The sequence below is a fragment of the Nomascus leucogenys genome, chromosome X (genome assembly GCF_006542625.1).
Source record: "Nomascus leucogenys isolate Asia chromosome X, Asia_NLE_v1, whole genome shotgun sequence".
NCBI classification, from domain to species: Eukaryota; Metazoa; Chordata; class Mammalia; order Primates; family Hylobatidae; genus Nomascus; species Nomascus leucogenys.
The window spans coordinates 70,963,128-70,983,945 of NC_044406.1; the positions used below are offsets into that span (position 1 = coordinate 70,963,128).

General features: G+C 37.8%; 1 protein-coding gene across 1 annotated transcript in view; it reads left to right on the forward strand.

Moving 5' to 3' along the window:
- SH3BGRL (SH3 domain binding glutamate rich protein like) overlaps window positions 1-20,818 on the forward strand; it is a 108,687-nt gene that overhangs the window by 74,992 nt on the left and 12,877 nt on the right. The window contains exons 2-3 of the mRNA XM_003269010.4: window positions 5,715-5,900; window positions 7,059-7,139. Of these exons, the coding sequence (XP_003269058.1) occupies window positions 5,715-5,900; window positions 7,059-7,139 (267 nt within the window). The remainder of the gene's footprint in view (window positions 1-5,714; window positions 5,901-7,058; window positions 7,140-20,818) is intronic.

Genomic DNA, 20,818 nt, shown 5'->3' on the forward strand with positions numbered 1-20,818 from the left:
CAGAAATCACCTGTCTTCTGCATCAATCTCACTGGGAGTTGTAGACCAGAGCTCTTCCTTTTGGCCATCTTGGAAGTGATCTTCTTTATCTTTTAGCAGGAATAAAATAGGAAATCTTAGATTATGCTTTAATGCTGCCACATCTTGGAACATCTGTCACGAGAACTCTAGGGAGCCAGGGGTGGAGGTGAGGAACGATAAGAAAATTCTTATTAGACATTTTAACCAAGACTTGTTTCTTGTTGGTAAAGAGATATGAATTACAGGTTTCACATGTTGGGTTGTGATCAAACCACTTTTGGAAATATTGCAAACAGACAAGCTGAAAAAAAAAGTGTATCTTGCTGTGGTTATACCCTGAAATTGATCAACAAGAAGCCAGTGGTGGCCGGGCATGGTGGCTCATGCCTGTAATCCCAGCACTTTGGGAGGCTGAAGCGGGCGGATCATGAGGTCAGGCGATTGAGACCATCCTGGTTAACATGGTGAAACCCTGTCTCTACTAAAAATGCAAAAAAAAAAATTAGCTGGGCATGGTGGCGGGTGCCTGTAGTCCCAGCTACTCAGGAGGCTGAGGTGGGAGAATGGCATGAACCCAGGAGGCAGAGCTTGCAGTGAGCAGAGATCGTGCCACTGCACTCCAGCCTGGGTGACAGAGTGAGACTATCTCCAAAAAAGAAAAAAAAAGGAAGACAATGGTTTAGGAAGTCATGGCAATATTCATTTAAGAATAGACACAGATCTGTTTGGTTACTGAAAGACTACACAGTGGCAATACTGCACTCACTTACTGCCAAACTGACTAACTGGGGTTTCAGATTTGATGTTCCTTTTAGATGTATTTTGTAAGTAATTTAGTAAAAGACTGAATTGGCAGCTTTAAATGCTATTTGTTCACTCCTCGTCCACTCCACTGTTAAATCATTTGACACAGACTAGGCAAAGACAGGCTCATTACTTTTCTTTCTTTTCTTTTTCTTTTTTTTTTTTTTTTTTGAGATGGAGTCTCGTTCTACCGCCCAGGCTGGAGTGCAGTGGCGAGATCTTGGCTCACTGCAAGCTCCACATCCTGGGTTCAGGCCATTCTCCTGCATCAGCCTCCTGGTAGCTGGGGCTTCAGGCACCTGACACCACGCCTGGCTAATTTTTTGTATTTTTGGTAGAGACGGGGTTTCACCGTGTTAGTCAGGATGGTCTAGATCTCCTGACCTCGTTATCCACCCTCCTCGGCCTCCCAAAGTGCTGGGATTACAGGCGTGAGCCACCGTGCCCGGCCCAGTCTCATTACTTTTCTAAAATGAAGAGTGGCCCTTCCTAGGGTAGCATTTGAAATAAATGGAGCCAAATGGAGGGAGACTCCCTATCTGAATTTCTCTTTGAGGAAGTTGACTGAGTCAAAAATTATAACCTGTTTGAAAAAAGACAAATACACATACACACCATGATTTATTTATAGAGTTCAATTATATGTAATAATTTGTAGGAGAAATTGTGAGCATCCATTTAGAAAGTTTCCAAGTTTATTTTGTAATACTGTACCTTCATTGTTCTAGTTCAATATGCTGTCACCTTTGTGAGCTCAGTTTTTACCATTGGCCAGTTATATTAAATTTTATTAAGCATGTCATCCTTTCACCAGAACTATAGATTGTATGCAATATAGAAGGATTAAAAATCTAACATTTATGCTCTCCTTATTAAGCTTAGTCTAAGTGGCATTGCTAATAGCAATAAATGCTTGTTCTCTCTTCTCTCATTGGCGTTGCCATTCTCTTGGCTCCTCTCACCTAACAACCTTGTATTGTTGTCTTAGCTTCTTATTTAAATAAGCTATTGTAATTGAACTTTTAAATATATCTATTTCTAATCTCTCCCAATAGATTGTAATGTTAGGAAGGGATCACGCCTATTTAGCTAGTTTAGAGAGTCTAACAAAGTTCATCGAGAGTCACTTAAGAGACACTCAAGAAATATTGTTGAATAACTTCTGACAATCATTTTATATTTTAGCACATCGTAGTCAAGAACTTCTGTCAATGTTAATTAACTGTTAGTAGAGAAAGTGTGATAGAGGTTGATCATAAAAAAAGGCAAAATTCCCACTTTGGTTAAATGTTTTTTTTTTTTGGGAGGTCGACACTTTATTTTATAAAAGGGGTATTTTCCCATTTGAAGCATCATTGGTGAAGTTTTGATCTTTTTTTGGTATTTACAACATTCACACTGACACCTTCTAAAGCAGAAACTTTGTCACTCTCCTTTCTTTGAAAGAAATTTGACCCTTAGCATGACAGAAAGGGAGCTTGCTAAGGATTGTGGGAAGACAACTGTTTACTCCAGGAAACAATTGTTTAATGTACCTGCTCTGTGTCTTTGGAGAGAAGAATACCCTGAATCTCAAAAATCTAACATGTGGACAGAAATGACTTGGAATTCTTTGGGTAGAGGTGAGGGGTGTGGTTTACTGTTTGAAAAATATTTAAATTCCTGGACAATGTATTGTCCACTTGCAAATGCATTTATTTGCTGAAAAGGGTATCAATAGCCTTTTAACTCCAAAGTCATTTTTATCCTGGAAGAAATTTAAATTTTATTTGTAAATGAACCCTTGTGACACCTATTCCTCTTGGTTCTGGCAATATATGGTTTTCAGTCTCATGTGTTCACTGTGTCCCTTTATTTTAAGTCCTATTAGGAAAATTAGGAAATTACCATCACCAGATGCTCCCTTATAAGGGTGTGTTATAATGAACATGTGCCTATAAGTGTATAACAAAGACAATAATTGGCCGGGTGCAGTGGCTCATGCCTGTAATCCCAGCACTTTGGGAGGCCTAGTTGGACGGATCATGAGGTCAGGAGTTCGAGACCAGCCTGACCAACATGGTGAAACCCCGTCTCTACTAAAAATACAAAAATTAGCCGGGTTTGGTGGTGTGCGCCTGTAATCCCAGCTACTCAGGAGGCTGAGGCAGAAGAATTGCTTGAACCCGGGAGGCAGAGCTTGCAGTGAGCCGAGATCACGCCACTGCACTCCAGCCTGGGCGACAGAGCTAGACTCCATCTCAAAAAAAAAAAAAAGCAATAGTTATTTATATATTAGAAATTAGAAATATCCACTTGAGTGCAGGATTTTGAAGCTGCAGTGAGGCAAGCTCATGAGACTGCACTCCAGCCTGGGTGAAACAGCAAGACCCTATCTTGGAAAAAAAAATTAAGGGAATAGATTCCTTCTTGGAAATAAACTTAATATGTGAAATTTTGGACTTGAAAATTTGATCAAGTTAGGAAACAATTTTTTTTAACTCCCTGAAGATTCAAAGCTGAACAAAAGTTCATATTTGACATGGCAGAACCTATTAGCAAAGTGTGATTATGGCCAATTCAGCTTTATGGAGATGTAGAACACACTAGTAGGTATGTGTACTTGTCATCAGGAAGTCTCAGGGCATGGGAGAAATACTTGGTCATTACTCTCCAACTGATGGCTGGAGAGTAATTACTTCAGTGAAGGTACACTATCATGCCTAATGATACCAGGCCTGGCGACCATCTTAACTTAGCACAGTGAGTCATGTTCTCAACAAAGTAAGCATTCAATAAGGTAGGAAAAGCCTCAAAAAATAATTTATCTTAAAGGTCCTCTGCTCGTGCAAATGTGACTGATGACATTCTGCCAGGGTCATGTATGTAAAATTCTTAGCATGTCTCTTCACGCATTCAAAAAAAAAAAAAATCTGTTGGAATGCAAGTTCCCTCAAAGTATGGGGTTTTCACATGTTGCCCGGGCCAGTCTCGAATTCCTGGGCTCAAGCAATCCTCCTGCTTCAGCCTCCCAAAATGCTGGCATTACAGATGTGAGCCATCGTGCCCAGCCTTGAAAGTACAGTCTTAATGGGACATCTTTATATCTACTCAAATTTGTAAATATGCTAATTATCGACAAATTACTTGACACACTTTACATTGACTGAACCCACCTACTGTACCTCAGAGGTTGAAACCATTGATTTAATGGAACCTTTAATCAAGTGCATTAGTCCACTAGACACTCCTATTTATTGAGTTTTACATTGATTTTTCTCAGTTCAAAAGAGGGCATGTATTACATTTAGGAATGAAAGTTTGATTTTATAAGCCAATTAAAAAACAGAATTCCCATTAGAAAAATTACCTTGTAGCAAGTTTTGCTAGATTCTAACTGATCTTTAAAGAGGGACATTCAGTACTCTAATCTAAATAGCACTGAAAACTTTCAGTTTCTATGGGGAGAAATTGAGAATTATTTTCCTGAGGTTATGTGATGATAGAGAAAATTATTTAATCACAATCACAAGCAACTTAGAAAGACAAAAACACAACTTTTATGCATATATGCATGTATGTGGGGGTAGATGGAGGGGTGTAAATCCAGAGAGGGACTTGACTGTATGTGAGTTTCTTATTTTGCATTTTTATTCTCATTGGCGGACAGATTTATTTTTCTTTATTTTTTGATGACAACACTCCATGTGTCTTTTTAATGTGATTCCATGAAGAAACTTGCTTATTGATTACGGTCCTAGAGCTCAGAAATGTTAAGTTATGATTTTAAATATGAGTTAATTACCATTGATGTGTGAATTCAGGTTCTAAAAGAAATGCATATCAGAAGAGAAACTGAACTGAATAGTATTAATTTTACTGTTTTCAAAGCTCTCTCCTAGCTATGATAAGGAGACAGAATACTTATGCCATCTCTACCTGGTTATCTAGATGAACATATTAGGTTGGTGCAAAGGTAATTGCAGTTTTTGCCATTGAAGGTAATGACCAAAACTGCAATTACTTTTGCACCAACCTAATACATGATACACATAAAAGATACCTTAGCAGCACATGATAAGAGCTAATGAATGGGACAGACATATTGCAAACTTTATAGTTTGTAGGATTAGCTAATATCTTCTTCTTCAGTTTCTGTTTTGAACACTGAAAATTGAGACTTGAATGACTCTTGAAGCTTGTGTGGTTTGTCAAGGTAAGATTCATTTCTATTGCATATACAATTCTCATTAAGATGGGAAGCAGACGTGTCATTTGGAAAAACTTTCTAGAAAGGCTGAAACTAAGAGAGGCTTGTAGAGTATCAGAAAACATAACTTTTCACTACACATAATTTGGAGTTAACTGCATTTTTGGATATTGATATGCATCAGTTAGTTTTGCATGTACATCATTAAATAATGAGAATTTTCTTTTTTTGTTTCTTTTGATAAGATGTGTATTTTTAGAGAGTGTTCATTTGTTTTTATACATATCAGTATTTCCAGCTATTTCATATCAGTATTTCCACCAAATTATGAGAAACTTAACAATATCATCTAGAATTAACCATCCAAGACAGATCTATTAAAATAAAAAATTAGAAAAACAATGACAGCATTAATCACTCACCCTTGTTATTTTAGTTCTCACAGCAAGACGCTTAATGGTGTTTGCTGACCTCAATGGAAAAAAAAAAGAGAAAGTCAACTTGATAAAAGGACCAGTGGACCAAAAGCTCTTCAATACACTTGTGAGGCATTATTAACAATACAATAATAAAGAGGGAAAATCATATAACTTCTGTGAAACCACAGTCTTTGTTCTGTCTGAATTCATTTCTGCCGGCTCACAAACATTTGACTTTTGTTGAATTTGGAAAATACGGTTTCTTGTCCTTTGGGTCCTAGATTAAGAAGAAACAACAAGATGTGCTTGGTTTCCTAGAAGCCAACAAAATAGGATTTGAAGAAAAAGATATTGCAGCCAATGAAGAGAATCGGAAGTGGATGAGAGAAAATGTACCTGAAAATAGTCGACCAGCCACAGGGTACCCCCTGCCACCTCAGATTTTCAATGAAAGCCAGTATCGCGGGGTAAGAAAACAATTTAAATTCTTGTTTATTGTAATAGATTGCCCCAAATCTATCCATTATTTTCACCTCTGCCTCCAAACCTGCATATATATAGTCATATCTCTTGCATGTAGTCATTTGTCCTTTGCATCCACTCAAAGGCTGGATGTAGACAATGGCTACATTTTCTAAATATGTTTGCCATTGATTATGCATCACAGCCAAATTTAGGAAAGTTTATTTGTTACTTTTTGAGAATGCGTTGTGGCTTATAAGATGACAGTAGGAATCCCAACCAAATTTAGTCATGTGAAGATTCTCTTGCATTCCCCAGGTTGAAACCTCTTAGCTGTTAGGTTGCTCTTCTGGTCATGCATCATGGACATCTCATTGCCTTTCTCAAAACACAGCAAAGATTAACTGTTCTTCTGGCCTTGGGCATGTCTAGCTAATATCTAGTCTACTGTGGGCTCTGAGAAAACCTCAACCTAAATGAATAATGGAACAGAAATATGGTGAATGGAAACAACAGTGTCTGACCAGAAATAAACGTCTTCTTACTGGGAAATAGGTGGCTGTTTTGCATGGTGGAGGAAGCTGCAGGCAGATTTAAATTCCATGTGATGTGGAATAAATCATTCTGCAGTTTTTGTGACATAGAATAACATACGTTTCAACCTATATTAAATAAGATCTGGAAGTCTTGCCTCTTCATTACTCCTCATTCCTTCCAGAATTCTAGTATTATGGAAGGTAGTCTGTGTGTCCCCAAGGAGGTAGATGATTCTGTCGACCAGTCAGGTCATTATGAATAAATCTCCTTTTTTTTTTTGAGATGGAGTTCCACTCTTGTTGCCCAGGCTGGAGTGCAGTGGCGTGATCTTGGCTCACTGCAACCTCTGCCTCCCAGGCTCAAGCGATTCTCCTGCCTCAGCCTTCCAAGTAGCTGGGATTGCAGGCATGTGCCACCACACCTGGCTAATTTTTGTATTTTTAGTAGAGACGGGGTTTCTCCATGTTGGTCAGGCTGGTCTCAAACTCCCGACCTTAGGTGATCCGCCCGCCTCGGCCTCCCAAAGTGTTGGGATTACAGGCATGAGCCACTGCTCTCAGCCGAATAAATTTCCTTTTTTTAATTGGTTGCATATTGCTAATTCATCTTACCTTCTTTTCATCAAGGACTATGATGCCTTCTTTGAAGCCAGAGAAAATAATGCAGTGTATGCCTTCTTAGGCTTGACAGCCCCACCTGGTTCAAAGGTATGATACCCTTTTTTTCCTGCTTTATAGGTCATTTTATTGCTGCTGAACTTTTTTAATCAGTAAGATTTTCATTTTTGTTAAGTATTCAGATTAAGTCAGAGACAGTCCTTTATAGCAAAAAGTGCCTTCTCTGCATCCACTTAATTCCTATTAGGACAGAAAGATGTGTGTAACCAAATGCATAAACTATGTGTTTAGCAGGTAGGTAGAGTGACTTCCCCATCAAGCTGCCCACGGGAGCAAATTTCTCATTGACCTACTCATAAATAAGTGCTTAGCAATTTTAAAGCCTTCATTATTCCAGCTGTCCTGCATGGTTCTACATCGACAGTAAGCATCTTAGTTCATGGTAATCTCCTTGGCAACACTTATTGTCTTCCTGTGAGAGCAAATGATAGAGTCATCCATTCAAGTTAATTAAGAGCATCTGCATTGCAAAACTGGTCACTAAATTGCTCGCCAAATTTGAGGCTTTTTTCCTGCCAACGCAAATTAATTTTTTAAGTAGCAGCATTTTCAGGAGAGACCAAATAAAGAAAGCAACAATAAAATTGTCTGTCTAGTGAGATGTCCCCAAGCTATCAACTTTAAACATACCTTTGCCTTTTATAGTAGTTCTTCACGCAAACTGCCTTAATCAAAATGCGTGTCTCTTGCTCTATCATTTTATGTTTTGTTCTTAGCAACTAACTGTATGTTAGACAGATTCTTTGCACTCCAATTCCCTCTCCTATTTTTAAAGGCTGTGTTATTGTCTGTTTTCACTAAACAAAAATTTACTAGTACTGTGTTTATGTCATTGTGAAATGGTTTTCTTGCTGAACTTTCTTTTCCCGAGGATAAAATGTTATATTTTAGGCTTTGTATAATTTGAGCCATAAGAAAAGTGAGGTAAGGCACTTTTCTTTAAATAAGATAGTAAAAGGACTAGATTGCAGCATCTGCAATCCAGACAGAGCAGTATCTGGAGGCTTGCACTGTGAATTTTAGCCCCAAACAGACTGCAAGAACAAACCAGCAATCCTGAGAGGACCCACAGACCCTCTCAAGGAAGTGGACTGCTCCTGTAGGACTCAGGAGATACCCCAAATACTGTGAGTGCCCCAACTGAGGAAGTGAAAAAGGGAGACCCTCCTCTCCCGAACACACCCTCACTGGAGAAACTGAAGGTCTGTTTGCGGGAGAAGTTTCCAAATTTACCTGGAGCTGAGTCAAGTTAGAGAGCCCAGCGAAATACAGGGGTAGAAGAAGCAACAGGAAGGCCCTGGGATCTCGCTGGGTCCCCAAGCAGCTCATTTCTTCCAGGCACCACAGGGATCCATCGGGAGGGTGGCCAGAGGAGCAGGGGTTAAAACTCCACAGAAAGAAGGAATTCTGTAGCCAAATTGTGTAACAATTCGAACAGGGCAAGAAGCCTCCTGGCCAGAACTGGGGGGAGGGTGCAAATCTCACTTGCAGACTTCACAGGCAAGGTAAGAACCCTTTTCTTTTCTTTCGCAGCTGGGAGGTGGATAGCCTTGGGCAAATTTTTAAGACCCTCTTGCCCTCCACCTGGAAACAGACTCGGGGCTGTTGGAGGGGGACTTGGTGGAAGTGAGACCAACCCTTCAGTTTATAGGTCATTTTATTGCTGCTGAACTTTTTTAATCAGTAAGATTTTCATTTTTATTAAGTATTCAGATTAAGTCAGAGACAGTCCTTTATAGCAAAAAGTGCCTATGACTGAGTTGAGTGAGGCCTATGACTGCTGATTTTACGGGACTTCCCTGACAATCTGCGTGACTCAGCAGAGGAAGCCATCCTAGGTATAGAACTCCAGCGACCTGGGAATCTCACCCCCACCCCTCACAGCAGCCACAGCAAGACCCACCCGAGGAGAGTCTGAGCTCAGACATGCCCAGCCCCTCCCCCACCTGATGGTCCTTCCCTTTCCACCCTGGTAGTGGAAGACAAAAGGCATATAATCTTGGAAGTTCTAGGGCCCTGCCCACTGCCGGTCCCTCTCCACAATACTACAGCTGATGGTTTCTGGAAAGCGCCACCTCCTGGCCAGCCAGCCTAAAAATAGAGCATTAAACCACCAAAGCTTAGGACCTTCACGGAGTCCATTGCAGCCTCCACCTCCTCCACCAGACCAGGCGCTGGTATGCATGGCCGAGAGACCCATAGGTGGCTCACATTGCAAGACTCTGTGCAGACAACCCCCAGTACCAGCCCGGAGCTGGGTAGACTCGCTGGGTAGCTAGACCCAGAAGAGAGACAACAATCACTGCAGTTTGGCTCACAGGAAGCCACATCCATAGGAAAAGGGGGAGAGTACTACATCAAGGGAGCACCCCATGGGACAAAATAATCTGAACAACCTTCAGCCTTAGACCTTCCCTCTGACAGAGCCTACCCAAGTGAGGAGGAACCAGAAAACCAACAGTGGTAATATGATGAAACAGTGCCCTTCAACATCTGCAAAAAAATCACACTAGTTCACCAGCAATGATCCAAATCAAGAAGAAATCCCTGATTTACCTGAAAAAGAATTCAGGGGGTTAGTTATTAAGCTAATCAGGGAGGGAACAGAGAAAGGCAAAGCCCAGTATAAGGAAATCCAAAAAATGATACGAGAAGTAAAGGGAGAAATATTCAATGAAATAGACAGTTTAAAGAAAAAACAATCAAAAATTCAGGAAACTTTGGATGCACTTTTAGAAACACCAAATGCTTTGGAAAGTCTCAGCAATAGAATTGAACAAGTAGAAGAAAGAAATTCAGAGCTCGAAGACAAGGTCTTTGAATTAACCCGATCCAACAAAGACAAAGAAAAAAGAATAAGAAAATACAAACAAAGCCTCCAAGAAGTCTGAGATTATGTTAAACGACCAAACCTAAGAATAATTGGAGTTCCTGAGGAAGAAGAGAATTCTAAAATCTTGGAAAACATATTTGGGGGAATAATCAAGGAAAACTTCCCTGGCTTAGCTAGAGATATATACATCCAAATACAAGAAGCACAAAGAACACCTGGGAAATCCATTGCAAAAAGATCTTCCCCTTAGGCACATTGTCATCAGGTTATCCAAAGTTAAGAGAAAGGAAATAATCTTAAGAGCTGTGAGACAGAAGCACTAGGTAACCTATAAAGGAAAACCTATCAGATTAACTGCAGATTTCTCAGCAAAAACCTTACAAGCTAGAAGGGATTAGGGCCCTATCTTCAGCCTCCTTAAACAAAATTATTATCAGCCAACAATTTTGTATCCAGTGAAACTAAGCATCATATATGAAGGAAAGATTCAGCTCTTTTCAGACAAAAAAATGCTGAGAGAATTCGCCATTATCAAGCCACCACTACAGGAGCTCTAAATCTTAAAAGGAATCCTGGAAACACATCAAAACAGAACCTCTTTAAGGCATAAATCACACAGGACCTATAGAACAAAAATACAAGCTTGAAAGCAAAAGCAAAAAACAACAATGAAAAAACCTAGAGTACACAGGCAACAAAGAGCACAATGAATGCAATGGTACCTCACATTTCCATGCTAACACTGAATGTAAATGGCTTAAATGCTTCACTTGAAAGATACAGAACTGCAGAATGGATAAGAACTCACCAACCAACTATCTGCTGCCTTCAGGAGACTCACCTAACACATAAGGAGGCACATAAAGTAAAGGGGTGGAAAAAGGCATTTCATGCAAATGGACACCAAATGAGAGCAGGGGCAACTATTCTTATATCAGACAAAACAAACTTTAATGCAACAGTGGTAAAAGAGACAAAGAGGGACATTATATAATGGTGAAAGACCTTGTCCAACAGGAAAATATCACAATCTTAAACATATATGCACCTAACACTGGAGCTTTGAAATTTATAAAACAATTACTAATAGACCTAAGAAATGAGATAGACAGCAGCACAATAATAGTGGGGGAATTCAATATCCCACTGACAGCACTAGACAGGTCATCAACACAGAAAGTCAACAAAGAAACAATGGATTTAAACTATACCTTGGAGCAAATGAACTTAACAGATATATACAGAACATTTTATCCAACTGCAGAATACACATTCTATTCAACGGCACATGACACTTTCTCCAACATAGACCATATGATAGGCCATAAAATGAGCCTCTATAAATTTAAGAAAATTGATATTATATCAAGCACTTTCTGAGACCACAGTGGAATAAAACTGGAAATCAACTCCAAAAGGAACCTTCAAAACCATGCAAATACATAGAAATTAAATAACCTGCTCCTGAATGAGCATTGGGTTAAAAACAAAATCAAGATGGAAATTAAAAAATTCTTTAAACTGAATGACAGTAATGACACAACCTATCAAAACCTCTGGGATACAGCAAAGGTGGTGCTAAAAGGAAAGTTTATGGCTCTGAACGCCTACATCAAAAAGTCTGAAAGAGCACAAACAATCTAAGGTCACACTTCAAAGAACTAGAGAAACAAGAACAAACCAAACCCAAACCCAGCAGAAGAAAGAAATAACCAAGATCAGAACATAACTAAATTAAATTGAAACAAAAAAATACAAAAGATAAATGAAACAAAAAGCTGGTTCTTTGAAAAGATTAAAATTGACAGACCATTAGCAAGATTAACCAAGAAAAGAATAAAGAAAATCCAAATAACTTCACTAAGAAATGAAACAGGAAATATTGTAACTGACACCACTGAAATACAAAAGATCATTCAAGGCTAATATGAACGCCTCTATGCACATAAACTAGAAAACCTAGAAGAGAATGGATAAATTCCTGGAAAAATATCACTTTCCTAGCTTAAATCAGAAAGAATCAGATACATTTAAAAGACCAATAACAGGCATCAAGATTGAAATGGTAATTTAAAAATTACCAACAAAAAAGTCCAGGATTAGACTGATTCGCAGCAGAATTCTACTAGACTTTCAAAGAAGAATTAATACCAGTGTTTTGGACTCTATTCCACAAGATAATGAAAGAAGGAAACCTCTCTAACTCATTCTATGAAGCCAGCATCACCCTAATACCAAAACCAGGAAAGGACACAACCAAAAAAGAAAACTACAGACCAATATCCTTGATGAACATAGATGCTAAAATCCTTAAGAAAATACTAGCTAACTGAATCCAACAAAATATCAAAAAGATAATCCATCATGATCAAATGGATTGCATACCAGGGATGCAGGGATGGTTTAACATACACAAGTCAATAAATGTGATGCACCACATAAACAGAATTAAAAACAAAAATTACGTAATCAGCTCAGTAGATGCAGAAAAAGCATTCAACAAAATCCAGCATCACTTTATGATTAAAACTCTCAGCAAAATCGGCATACAAAGGACATACCTTAATGTAATAAAAGCCACCTATGACAAACCCACAGCCAACATAATACAGAATGGGGAAAAGTTGAAAGCATTCCCACTGAGAACTAGAGCAAGATACGGATGCCCACTGTCACCACTTCTCTTCAACGTAGTACTGGAAGTCTTAGCCATTGCAATCAGACAAGAGAAAGAAATAAAGGGCATCCAAATTGGTAAAGAGGAAGTCAGTCGGTCACTGTTTGCAGATGATATGATCATTTATCTTGAACACCCTAAGGACTCCTCCAGAAAGCTCCTAGAACTGATAAAAGAATTCAGCAAAATTTCCAGATCCAAGATTAATATACACAAATCAGTAGCTCTTCTATACACCAACAGTGACCAAGTGGAGAATCAAATCAAGAACTCAACCCCTTTTATGTTAGCTGAAAAAAAAAAAACCCCACTTAGGAATATACCTAACCAAGGAGTAGAAAGACCTCTACAAGGAAGATTGCAAAACACTGCTGAAAGAAATCTTAGATAACACAAAAATGGAAACACATCCCATGCTCATGGATGGATACAATCAATATTGTTAAAATGACCAAACTGCCAAAAGCAATCTACAAATTCAATGCAATTCCCATTAAAATACCGCTATTATTCTTCATAGAAAAAAATCCTAAAATTCATATGAAATCAAAAAGTGATTGAGAGGGCCTAAAATGGGACAGAAGTTTTGGAAAGGAAAAGATGGATTTAGGAGCCTCTCTCTACCAAAAAAGAAAAAAAGTTACAGGATTTAGGAATTAATGAGTTGTTTGTGCCTATAAAGACCTGAGCAGGATTAAAGCTAGCCATGGGATCTCTAACCTTGGTGATTGGGAAATGAAGCAAAGGTCATGGAGGAAATAGAAAAGTCAGTGATCCAGGGAAGAAGTTAGCATTGGAAAGAGCATATGGTGTTCTGAGGGTGGATGGAATTAGGAGAAAAGAATAAAAATAAAGAGAAATTTTAATGTCTGGGAAGGTTAGGGAAAGTCAGATTTGAAAGTATAAGGCAGGAGGAAAACTTACCCACAAGGAGTGAGGGGAAATTTGAAACATCCCTGAGGACAATTGAACAGAGTCAGTTGAAAATTGGCTAGGGAACAGGCTAAGATCATAAATAAATAAATAAATAAATAAACAAACAAATAAATAAAAAACAGCTAAGCAGGGCCCAGCAGTAGTTAGAATTGATGGGCCCATAGGAAGCTAGACATCTTGGTTACCATGTTTCTTCTGTCATTGCTTAACCCCGAGAGTAGGAATAGAGTAAAAGAATAGTGAATGTTATGAAGGATGGGCAAGAAGGACCTGATAGACTGGGTTAACAAGAATACGTGTGGTATTGACAATGAACATGAAGGGTGGATTGGTGATAGGGAGATTTTGAATTTTGGTATTTAATAGGTTTTTCCAAGACTAGAAGTGATCCATTTCATGTCAGAATAATATTTTTATACTTCAGCTCAATTTCTAGAGTTTTCCCCTTTAACAGGACAATAAGCCTTCAACAAAGAACCAGATGAACAGAAAGTATACTAAATAAGAAAGACAACTAGTTAACGAACATTGAAAAAGTGAATTGATAATAAAAGTTATATGATAAAATGAGATAAAATGTTTAGCTGTAAAGTCAGCAAAACTAAAACAAAATGATAATAGTGCTGAGAAGGGTAGATTGAAACAGTTGCTGTAATACGTTACTGATGTTGGCATAAATTGGTACTCCTTTTTGAAAACCAAAATGGCAAATACGTGTCAAGGATCTCAAAAATATTGGTACACCTTCACCCAGTGGCTTCACAATGGGTATTATAATCAAGTGAAATAATCCTGTGCATGGAAAAAGCTTCATAGATAAAAATGTGAATAGAAGTGTTAATTATAATCTTAAAACTTTGAAAACAAGTTAAATGCTTAACATATTTAACAAGAGGTTCAACCAAATTAATTCATGCATTGAATGAACTTTATGGATAAAATATAAATCAAAGTATTATACTGTGTCTAATTCTGAACTTTAGAAACTAGTTAAGTATCCAACAATAGTGTCAATAAAAATAGTTTACTGAATGAACTTGGGCTGTCATGAAGAAAATGAAAGTTTGTGAAAACATATATGTAAATGAGCTACAGAATTATTTTGAAAGTAAGGTTAATATTCTAATTACATTTAAAATGTATGGATAGGACAAAAAAAGAGACTGAAAGGTAGTTAATATGCATTTTCTCCTATTCTCTACTTTTAAATAATTATCAAACATACTCTTTGCATTTAAAAAATAGTTGAAACCAATGCACTGGAGAGCTTGATATTGAAAAGTACTCTGCGTCAAATATTTCCATAAGGCAAAGAATCCTTTTGTGTAAGACAAATAATTGTTGTATTCTTTTTTATATTTGATTGTTTAAACCAAGGTATGTATTTGTCTACTATGATTTATTCAATTTTGTCAATATGAAACATTTCTTAGTACTGGCATTTCTTACTTTAAAGTGGAGATGATGGTTTTGAGATATGAAATAAGATCACTGATATTTTTACTACAAAATAAATATTTGGTGATGCTTGTGCAGAAAGGAAAACGACTCTATTGGCAAAGGCATGTTCACTTATGTTGAAAGAATAGAGGGTGTGGGTCAGAGAAATGTGCTTGTTAGATTTAGTTGGATTAAACTGCTCCAAGGAGGAGCTACGGAGTCTGTCTCTGCTGTGAGATTTGAAGCAATCTTATTTATACTGAATTCATCCTATTTTTACTACATCTCCAAGAGAGACTGCATGTTCATAAACTTAGCAGTGGTATTGATTTTAGCTACTAGGCAGAAAAAAAAAAAAAGAAAAAAAGAAAAAAGAGAGAGAGGGGAAAAGCAAGAAAGAAGGATGGATGCCTATAATGGGCCAAACACTGAGATAGGCACCTCAGGTACATCTCATTTTATCTTTCCATCATCCCTTTATGATAGATATAATTAGAAGCACTTTAGAGAGGATAATTTAAGTAATTTGTCCAAGGATATATAATGATTTAGTAGTAAAGCTGAAATTTTAGCCCAGGATTATCTGATTTAAAACCAGTGCCTTTATGGAATGATGTTTACGTTGGGAATATGGAGGAAGAGAACATTATATGCTTGCTCCTAAAGCTCTCTGTTTGATTAGATGACTCATTCTACAAATACTGACAATTTGCTTTTAGGCACTAATAAAGAGATCAGATAAATTCACATATTTGATATATAAAATAAGGTTAGAAAGGCAAATAATTTACTATAACTTTGATGTGTTCTAAAGACAAATTATAAAGAATTTTGAGATGAATTTTGTTCTGGATTTCTATGCCAGTGATTTCTCCCATTAAAAATGATAACTTAGAGCTGCAAAATTTATGACAAATTATAGGAAAGATTGATAGTGTGTCACTTTAGGGAAATAAACTTCTTTCCCTATACTTGTAACTAGTATTAATCCAAAATACTCGTTACAAATCGAAATGAAGAAAACAATACAAAATGAAAGAAAACGTTGGTATTTTGAAAAGTTAAACAAAATTGACAAACTTTTAGCCAGACTAAGAAAAAAATGGAGAAGATTTAAATAAAAATCATAGATGAAAATGAGACATTACAACTTATACTGCAGGAATTCAAAGGATTATTAGTGGCTACTACAAGCAATTATATGCCAATAAATTGGAAAATCTAGAAGAAATAGACAAATTTCTAGACACATACAACCAAGATTGAACCATGAAGAAATCCAAAACCTGAACAGACCAATTACAAGTAAAAAGATCAAAGCCATAACAAAATGTCTATCAGTAAATAAAAGCCTGGAACCCAACGGCTTCACTGCTGAATTTTACCAAACATTTAAAGAAATGCTAATACCAAACACTGCATGTTCTCCTTCCTAAGTGGGAGTTGAACAATAAGAACACATAGACACAGGGAGGGGAACATCACACACCGAGACCTGTCTGTGGGTGGGGGAGTAGGAGAGGGACAACATTAGGAGAAATACTTAATGTAGGTGACGGGTTGACGGGTGCGGCAAACCACCAGGGCATGTCTATACTTATGTAACAAAACTGCATGTTCTGCACATGTAACCCAGAACTTAAAGTATAATAATAAAAAAGAAATGGTAATACCAATTTTACTCAAACTATTCTGATAAATAGAGGAGGAGCGAATGGTTCCAAAATCATTCTATAAGGCCAATATTACCCTGGTGCCAAAATCACACAAGGACACATGAAAGAAAGAAAGAAAGAAAGGAAGAAAGAAAAGAAAGAAAGAAAGAAAGGAAGAAAGGAAGAAAGGAAGAAAGAAAAGGAAGAAAGAAAGAAAGAAAGAAAGAGAAGGAAGGAAGGAAGGAAGGAAAGAAAGGAAAAAAAGAAAAAGAAGAAAGAAAGAAAGAAAAATAAAGAAAAAAGAAAGAAAATACAGGACAATATCTGATGAATATTGATACAAAATTTTTCTTTTTTTTTTTTTTTTTTTTAATTATACTTTAGGGTTTTAGGGTACATGTGCACAATGTGCAGGTTTGTTACATATGTATCCATGTGCCATGTTGATTTCCTGCACCCATTAACTCGTCATTTAGCATTAGGTGTATCTCCTAATGCTGTCCCTCCCCCCTCCCCCCACCCCACAACAGTCCCCGGAGTGTGATGTTCCCCTTCCTGTGTCCATGAGTTCTCATTGTTCAATTCCCACCTATGAGTGAGAACATGCGGTGTTTGGTTTTTTGTCCTTGCGATAGTTTACTGAGAATGATGTTTTCCAGTTTCATCCATGTCCCTACAAAGGACACGAACTCATCATTTTTTATGGCTGCATAGTATTCCATGGTGTATATGTGCCACATTTTCTTAATCCAGTCTATCATTGTTGGACATTTGGGTTGGTTCCAACTCTTTGCTATTGTGAATAGTGCCGCAATAAACATACGTGTGCATGTGTCTTTATAGCAGCATGATTTATAGTCCTTTGGGTATATACCCAGTAATGGGATGGCTGGGTCAAATGGTATTTCTAGTTCGAGATCCCTGAGGAATCGCCACACTGACTTCCACAATGGTTGAACTAGTTTACAGTCCCACCAACAGTGTAAAAGTGTTCCTATTTCTCCACATCCTCTCCAGCACCTGTTGTTTCCTGATTTTTTAATGATGGCCATTCTAACTGGTGTGAGATGGTATCTCACTGTGGTTTTGATTTGCATTTCTCTGATGGCCAGTGATGATGAGCATTTCTTCATGTGTTTTCTGGCTGCATAAATGTCTTCTTTTGAGAAGTGTCTGTTCATGTCCTCTGCCCACTTTTTGATGGGGTTGTTTGTTTTTTTCTTGTAAATTTGTTTGAGTTCATTATAGATTCTGGATATTAGCCCTTTGTCAGATGAGTAGGTTGCAAAAATTTTCTCCGATTCTGTAGGTTGCCTGTTCATTCTGATGATAGTTTCTTTTGCTGTGCAGAAGCTCTTTAGTTTAATGAGATCCCATTTGTCGATTTTGGCTTTTGTTGCCATTGCTTTTGGTGTTTTAGACATGAAGTCCTTGCCCACGCCTATGTCCTGAATGGTATTGCCTAGGTTTTCTTGTAGGATTTTAATGGTTTTAGGTCTAACATATAAGTCTTTAATCCATCTTGAATTAATTTTTGTATAAGGTGTAAGGAAGGGATCCAGTTGCAGCTTTCTACATATGGCTAGCCAGTTTTCCCAGCACCATTTATTAAATAGGGAATCCTTTCCCCATTTCTTGTTTTTGTCAGGTTTGTCAAAGATCAGATAGTTGTAGCTATGTGGCATCATTTCTGAGGGCTCTGTTCTGTTCCATTGATCTATGTCTCTGTTGTGGTACCAGTACCATGCTGTTTTGGTTACTGTAGCCTTGTAGTATAGTTTGAAGTCAGGTAGCGTGATGCCTCCAGCTTTGTTCTTTTGGCTTAGGATTGACTTGGCGATGCGGGCTCTTTTTTGGTTCCATATGAACTTTAAAGTAGTTTTTTCCAATTCTGTGAAGAAAGTCATTGGTAGCTTGATGGGGATGGCATTGAATCTATAAATTACCTTGGGCAGTATGGCCATTTTCACGATATTGATTCTTCCAACCCATGAGCATGGAATGTTCTTCCATTTGTTTGTATCCTCTTTTATTTCATTGAGCAGTGGTTTGTAGTTCTCCTTGAAGAGGTCCTTCACATCCCTTGTAAGTTGGATTCCTAGGTATTTTATTCTCTTTGAAGCAATTGTGAATGGGAGTTCACTCATGATTTGGCTCTCTGTTTGTCTGTTATTGGTGTACAAGAATGCTTGTGATTTTTGTACATTAATTTTGTATCCTGAGATTTCGCTGAAGTTGCTAATCAGCTTAAGGAGATTTTGGGCTGAGACAATGGGGTTTTCTAGATATACAATCATGTCATCTGCAAACAGGGACAATTTGACTTCCTCTTTTCCTAATTGAATACCTTTTATTTCCTTCTCCTGCCTGATTGCTCTGGCCAGAACTTCCAGCACTATGTTGAACAGGAGCGGTGAGAGAGGGCATCCCTGTCTTGTGCCAGTTTTCAGAGGGAATGCTTCCAGTTTTTGCCCATTCAGTATGATATTGGCTGTGGGTTTGTCGTAGATAGCTCTTATTATTTTGAGATACGTCCCATCAATACCTAATTTATTGAGAGTTTTTAGCATGAAGGGTTGTTGAATTTTGTCAAAGGCCTTTTCTGCATCTATTGAGATAATCATGTGGTTTTTGTCTTTGGTTCTGTTTATATGCTGGATTACATTTATTGATTTGCGTATGTTGAACCAGCCTTGCATCCCAGGGATGAAGCCCACTTGATCATGGTGGATAAGCTTTTTGATGTGCTGCTGGATTCGGTTTGCCAGTATTTTATTGAGGATTTTTGCATCAATGTTCATCAAGGATATTGGTCTGAAATTCTCTTTTTTGGTTATGTCTCTGCCAGGTTTTGGTATCAGGACGATGCTGGCTTCATAAAATGTGTTAGGGAGGATTCCCTCTTTTTCTATCGATTGGAATAGTTTCAGAAGGAATGGTACCAGTTCCTCCTTGTACCTCTGGTAGAATTCAGCTGTGAATCCATCAGGTCCTGGACTCTTTTTGGTTGGTAAGCTATTGATTATTGCCACAATTTCAGAACCTGTTATTGGTCTATTCAGAGATTCAACTTCTTCCTGGTTTAGTCTTGGGAGGGTGTATTTGTCGAGGAATTTATCCATTTCTTCTAGATTTTCTAGTTTATTTGCATAGAGGTGTTTGTAGTATTCTCTGATGGTAGATTGTATTTCTGTGGGATCGGTGGTGATATCCCCTTTTTCGTTTTTTATTGCATCTATTTGATTCTTCTCTCTTTTCTTCTTTATTAGTCTTGCTAGCGGTCCATCAATTTTGTTGATCTTTTCAAAAAACCAGCTCCTGGATTCATTAATTTTTTGAAGGGTTTTTTGTGTCTCTATTTCCTTCAGTTCTGCTCTGATTTTAGTTATTTCTAGCCTTCTGCTAGCTTTTGAATGTGTTTGCTCTTGCTTTTCTAGTTCTTTTAATTGTGATGTTAGGGAGTCAATTTTGGATCTTTCCTGCTTTCTCTTGTGGGCATTTAGTGCTATAAATTTCCCTCTACACACTGCTTTGAATGTGTCCCAGAGATTCTGGTATGTTGTGTCTTTGTTCTCGTTGGTTTCAAAGAACATCTTTATTTCTGCCTTCATTTCATTATGTACCCAATAGTCATTCAGGAGCAGGTTGTTCAGTTTCCATGTAGTAGAGCGGTTTTGAGTGAGTTTCTTAATCCTGAGTTCTAGTTTGATTGCACTGTGGTCTGAGAGACAGTTTGTTATAATTTCTGTTCTTTTACATTTGCTGAGGAGAGCTTTACTTCCAACTATGTGGTCAATTTTGGAATAGGTGTGGTGTGGTGCTGAAAAAAATGTATATTCTGTTGACTTGGGGTGGAGAGTTCTGTAGATGTCTATTAGGTCCACTTTATGTAGAGCTGAGTTCAATTCCTGGATATCCTTGTTAACTTTCTGTCTCGTTGATCTGTCTAATGCTGACAGTGGGGTGTTAAAATCTCCCATTATTATTGTGTGGGAGTTTAAGTCCCTTAGTAGGTCACTCAGGACTTGCTTTATGAATCTGGGTGCTCCTGTGTTGGGTGCATATATATTTAGGATAGTTAGCTCTTCTTGATGAATTGATCCCTTTACCATTATGTAATGGCCTTCTTTGTCTCTTTTGATCTTTGTTGGTTTAAAGTCTATTTTAT